This window comes from the organism of the source record quoted next, unplaced genomic scaffold (assembly GCF_019419815.1).
Source record: "Pyrus x bretschneideri cultivar Hongxiangsu unplaced genomic scaffold, Pyrus_bretschneideri_v1 Contig11, whole genome shotgun sequence".
Taxonomy (NCBI): Eukaryota; Viridiplantae; Streptophyta; class Magnoliopsida; order Rosales; family Rosaceae; genus Pyrus; species Pyrus x bretschneideri.
Window position 1 is genome coordinate 3,196,019 of NW_025999402.1, and position 5,847 is coordinate 3,201,865.

Genomic DNA, 5,847 nt, shown 5'->3' on the forward strand with positions numbered 1-5,847 from the left:
TTTGTTTTTATTGATAATGAGCCTATTATGTAGCGTTTTCTGATATGAAACCCCGTCGGTAACCATTGTAACTTGTTTATATTGATAAATTATGAATAACATTAATATTGTCTAATATCTAAAAGAATTTGGTTGTCTAAATTTTTTTGAAACCTTTTTCACGTTTAAATTTTGCAATCCCAAATAATTTCTAGCTTCGTCACTAATGACACTTCACCTTCTTGACTCTGTGTTATATGATTTTTTTTTTTTTTTTTTCTGTATCTTGACTAGTAGTCTGTGTTATATGATTTTTTTAGCTGTATTTCGAACAGGATGAAGCGTTCGTGAAGTCAGTCATCATGATCGACTGCTCTAATACCATCTCAGAAATAATGGGTTTGTGGTCAATTGTCTGTATATTCCTTTGTCTCCCTTAAGACCTCTTTACATCACAATCTATACATCTAATATCTAAAGACTCTATAATTTGGGCGGCTAGTATTAACTACATTTCCCACCCCACTTGACAATATTTATAATAGGTAGTAACTGATGTTGACAATATCCATGTTGGCAGATAGCAACTGTTGTCAACATCAGCAGCCCCTTTTGACCAAAAAAAAAAGCACCCAGTTGGCAGATAGCAACTGATGTTGAATATTTATAATAGGTAGTAACTGATGTTGACAATATCCATGTTGGCAGATAGCAACTGTTGTCAACATCAGCAGCCCCTTTTGACCAAAAAAAAAAAAAAAGCACCCAGTTGGCAGATAGCAACTGTTGTCAACATCAGCAGCCCTTTTGACCAAAAAAAAAAAAAAAGCACCCAGTATTATAAATAGATCAAAGTTAGAGAGATAACATTTTAATGCTAGGTGCGAGATAGATGTAATATGTCACACTAAAATATAGCACAATAGAATAACAAATAGAGACAGAGGAATAGATGATGTTACTGATATTTTTCTCTCGTTTTCTTTCTTCTTATCTTTTCTGTAACTTGAAAACATATGGAGTGCTCTATTTATAGAGCAACTCCAAACTAATGCAGTTAATGCATTTTGAAACTTATGGCACTTCCTTTGACAATACAATTTCTATGTATTTACATATTCAACTTTTACTTTGCATGGGCATTGAAAACTTCTACCTATGCTGAAAACAACTTCTGCTAATATACTGTGGGCATTCAATACCCACCAGACTTTTCAACACCCAGAATAAATCAGTGGATCACGCTTATCTTATCGTAATCAACCGACGAACAATTTAAGATCAAGATTAATAGCAGCAGTGGTACCCAGCTTTCAGAAACTCAGATTTTTTATTTCTAGCAAACAAGAACGGAGAAAATCACAAATTTATAGCTGCTGCAGACTGCAAAATGTTGAAGGCATGATCTCCCTTCCCCCAGCTGAGTATTTCAATCAGGCACTAACTCATCACTTAGGTCAGTTTTTCTATGATCTTTGATTATTTCTGATAAATTTCAACTAAAACAATTTTGATATATTTTCGGGCAATTGAATTTCGGTGCATTGTTGACGATTGTTTGTCTTTAATATAATACATGAATATATGAAAGTGTTGTGGTTAGGACTACTAACACTAGTTTTTCTTAGAACATTTTGCACATTAAATATTTGAATGTGACTATCACATCGTCACGTTGTTCATATTAACTAACATACTATATTAATCGTTTACAATAAAAGTAGACAACATGATTGATATTTCATGATCTCTCGGCTATGACACTTCACCTTCTTGACTAGTTCTGCAGATGCAAGAAATACGCATATAAGTCTTAATTGCTTCTCGACTAGAAATCTAATCTCCACAATCCAATTGAAACAAAATCTACATTCATATTCAACCAAATCACTATAATCATTTTTTCGCATCATAGAATAACCCTACAATTAGTCTAGTCCTTGCGAAATTTTCGAAAGCAATTAGAACTGGGAAATGAGATCTAAATTTTCTGTCTCACAAGTTTTCCTAACGCCGTATAGGACGTGAATGCTGGTCTTTGTTGAATTCCTCTCCATGACTCTGTCCTAATCATGTATACAAACTTGGTTGCTGTTTTTTTATCTGTATTTCAAACAGGATGAAGCATTCATCTATGCACGATGGGAGGCAGATTTTGTCTAAATTCCTTCTTGGGTTCATTCTTTTATACATGAGCAATGGTCTGGAATCTGCAGCACTGTCAAGCAGTACTTTCGGAAATGAATCCGACAGACTGGCACTGCTAGACTTCAAGAAAATGATCACTGAAGATCCTCAAAATATCATGAGCTCATGGAATGATTCCACCGATTTCTGTGGCTGGAGAGGTGTTACATGTAACAATTCCAACAAAAGAGTCCTGACATTGAAGTTGAATTCTCAAAATTTAGTAGGCTCCTTACCCCCTTCTATTGGAAACCTCACTTATCTTACTGGGATTAACCTTACAAGCAACGGCTTCCATGGTGAAATTCCGCAAGAAATCGGTCGATTAAGAAGCTTGGAATATCTCAACCTGTCTTACAATTCCTTCGGCGGAAAAATTCCAACCAATATGTCTACTTGTACCCAACTAAAAGTGCTCAGTATTTATTCCAACAAGCTTACTGGGTCGATTCCTGACCAACTCAGCTTGTTGTTGAACTTAAATCATCTATGGGTTGATTACAACAGTCTCCCCGGAACCATCCCTTATTGGGTAGGAAACTTTTCTTATTTGAAAACTGTTTATCTTGGCAGCAACAATTTACAGGGAATCATACCTAAGGAACTCGGGCGTCTAACAAGCTTGGAGAGATTCTCACTTCAGGCGAATAATTTATCTGGTACGGTCCCTTCTTCAATCTATAATATTTCTTCCATATACCTTTTCGATGTTACTGAGAACCAGCTGCAAGGAGAGATACCACCAAATGTCGGCAATACTCTTCCTAATCTCATAGGGTTTTTCGCTGGTGCCAACAAGTTCACAGGGCGTGTTCCTGTCTCATTTCACCTGGAAATGCTTCTAGACTTGAGAGGCTTGATGTGTTCAGAAATTCTCTCACTGGGGCACTCCACGGTGAAAATCTTGGAAGCTTACGGAGCTTAGTTTTGCTAAACTTTGAAAAAATAGACTAGGAAGTGGAAAACCCGATGACTTGAATTTTCTTACTTTCTTGGCTAATTGTACTCGTTTGGAGAGTTTAGGTCTTTATGGTAATCGTTTTGGAGGAGAGCTGCCAGGATCGATAGCCAATCTAGTCAACCCAACTAATTACTCTTACTCTGGGGGATAATATGATACATGGAGTCATCCCTGAGGGTATTGGAAATCTTGTAAACTTGACAGCCCTAGTACTAGAACATAACAATTTTGGTGGTACTGTCCCTAATACAATTGGGAAGCTTCAGAAATTAGTGGAGTTGTATCTGAATAGTAACAAACTTTCTGGGCCAATTCCTTCCTCCCTGGGTAACTTGTCTGCGTTGACAAACCTCTACTTGGACTGGAATATGTTCGAGGGAAGCATCCCTCCAAGTCTTGCCAACTGCCAATTTCTACTGATAATTCACCTTTCTCATAACAATCTATCTGGTTCCCTACCTAAACAGCCGCTTGCGCTTTCATCCCTTTCCATTTCTTTGAACATGTCTCACAATTCTTTGACTGGTTCGCTACCATCCGAAGTGGGTGATTTGGTAAATCTCGCAGAGCTAGATGTATAAGAAAACAAGTTATCAGGTGAAATCCACAAACTCTTGGTAGTTGTATAATGTTGGTGCGCCTGCGTTTAGAAGGTAATAAATTTGAGGGAATAATTCCTTAATCTCTTAAAAATTTAAGAAGCTTGGAAGAAATAGATATTTTGGGCAATAACTTATCTTGGCAGCTTCCTGAATTTCTAGGCAAGTTTACATTACTTGAGAAACTTAATCTTTCTCATAATAATTTTGATGGGGAATTACCTAAAGAAGGGATATTTTTTAACGCAGGTTGCGTGTCAGTTCTTGGAAATGATAAGCTCTGTGGTGGCATCCCACAATTAATCTAACTGCATGCTCCGACAAAAAGCCCCATTCAACTCGAGGACTACTTGCCCTGAAAGTAGTCATCCCTATAGCTTCTTCTCTTGCACTCATAATTGCTCTATCATGCTTTATTGCTGCTTGTTCAATGGTGAAAAGGTCAAGACGCAAACCTGTGACTTTACGCTCTTATGAGGACTGGAAATCAAGTCTCTCATACTATGAACTCTTTCAATCAACTAAAGGTTTCTCTATGGACAATCTGATTGGTTCGGGAAGTTTTGGTTCTGTTTACAAAGGAGTACCGTCAAGTGATGCAGCAATAGTTGCCGTTAAGGTATTGAACCTTCAACAACCAGGAGCTTCCAAGAGTTTTATTGATGAATGCAAAACTCTGAAAAGTATAAGGCACCGTAATCTCCTCAAGATCATAACTGCATGCTCAAGCATTGACAATCAAGGTAATGACTTCAAAAGTCTAGTTTTTGAGTTCATGGAAAATGGAAGTCTAGATCCGTGGATTCATCCCAAAAATGATGAGCAATCTCAAACAAAGAGAATATTGAGCCTTACCGAAAGACTAGATATTGCAATTGATGTTGCTTCTGCATTAGATTATCTACACTACCAATGTGAAACGCCTATTGTTCACTGTGATCTAAAGCCAAGCAATGTGCTTCTTGATGAAGACATGGTAGCCCATGTTGGTGACTTAGGATTAGCAAGGTTCCTTTTGGAAGCTTCAAATTCGAACAATCTTACCGCAAGTCAAACAATGTCAGCAGGTCTAAAGGATAGGCTACATTCCTCCAGGTATGAGTTTCTATCATTTTCTTTATTGAGCCAACTCTGAAACAAGACCTAAATCCAAAAGGTCATTTGACTATGGCATTCTTTTGTGTATTCATTGGCAGAGTATGGCATGGGAGACCAAGTTTCTATACTCGGAGATACTTATAGCTACGGGATACTGCTACTAGAAATGTTCACAGGGAAAAGCCCTACCGATGACGTGTTTATAGATGGTCAAAGCATTCACCGTTTCACAGCCATGGCGTTGCCAGACCATGTCATGGACGTTGTTGACCGTTCATTGCTCCTTGAAATATATGATCCGGATGCTGATGATGAAGAATACAAAATACAAGAAGGACCAATTACAAAATATCAAGATCGGAGCTCAGCCCAAGTGAAAAGATTGGAGGAGTGCTTGGTTTCTGTGATGGAAATAGGGCTCGCATGCTCTTCAATATCGCCCAAAGAGCGGATGCCAATGAATGTTGTTGTTAACAAACTGAAGGCAATTAGAGAATCATACCTCAATCGAAGACGAACACGCTACTGATGCTCAAGTATGTTGCCTAATTTAAACATGTATCCCCATATATCTGCAAGCTATTCTTCCACAGTTCGTTATACGTCAGCTCTAATTTTCTTTCGAAATGTCTTTTAATTTAAAACCAATCTGCTTCGTATTAGAAGGCATTGCTGTCGTGTGTTTTTTTGTTTCTTCTCTTGCTTTGTACATTACACGTTATATATTCAGTTCAAGCAGACGATGTGAGCTTCTGAATTTTTATGTCTATCTTTTGTAAACATATTCGTTAGTTGGTCCCGAGCTCGATCTTCTTTCCCCACTGAATATATCGCTTGTTAACTTTCTGTAAACCTCAAAATCAGTTGCAACTTTCCATTCAAACTTGCTTCTTTAGGTATTGAATTCCCGAATATTTGAGACATTTGGATTAAGATGGTAGAGTCTAGCCCATACTATTTATTCAAGATTTAGAAATTTAGTCACGCGCGAAACCCTGTCTAGAACTCCAAAAAATGCGCAAA

At 37.6% G+C, this 5,847-nt stretch overlaps 1 protein-coding gene across 8 annotated transcripts; it reads left to right on the forward strand.

The window, feature by feature from the left end:
- The first annotated feature begins 1,210 nt into the window (after positions 1–1,210).
- On the forward strand, positions 1,211–5,246 carry LOC108868622 (probable LRR receptor-like serine/threonine-protein kinase At3g47570). Of its 8 annotated transcripts, none has more exons than XM_048574534.1 (5): positions 1,214–1,435; positions 2,098–2,389; positions 2,740–2,825; positions 2,973–4,821; positions 4,923–5,246. In XM_048574534.1, exons 4-5 carry the CDS (start codon positions 4,157–4,159, stop codon positions 4,966–4,968), a joined length of 711 nt encoding a protein of 236 aa, XP_048430491.1. In that variant the 5' UTR covers positions 1,214–1,435; positions 2,098–2,389; positions 2,740–2,825; positions 2,973–4,156; the 3' UTR covers positions 4,969–5,246. The 8 variants fall into 8 exon arrangements, 7 of the variants coding, with proteins under 7 accessions (XP_048430476.1, XP_018507680.2, XP_048430479.1 ...); XM_048574528.1 differs by having other exon boundaries at positions 3,976–4,821; XM_048574527.1 differs by having other exon boundaries at positions 2,740–4,821.
- Positions 5,247–5,847: the final 601 nt, after the last annotated feature.

Bases quoted from the DNA above. Each gene is read 5' to 3' on its own strand.
- LOC108868622 (XM_018652164.2), top strand. From the start codon at position 2,099: ATGAAGCATTCATCTATGCACGATGGGAGGCAGATTTTGTCTAAATTC.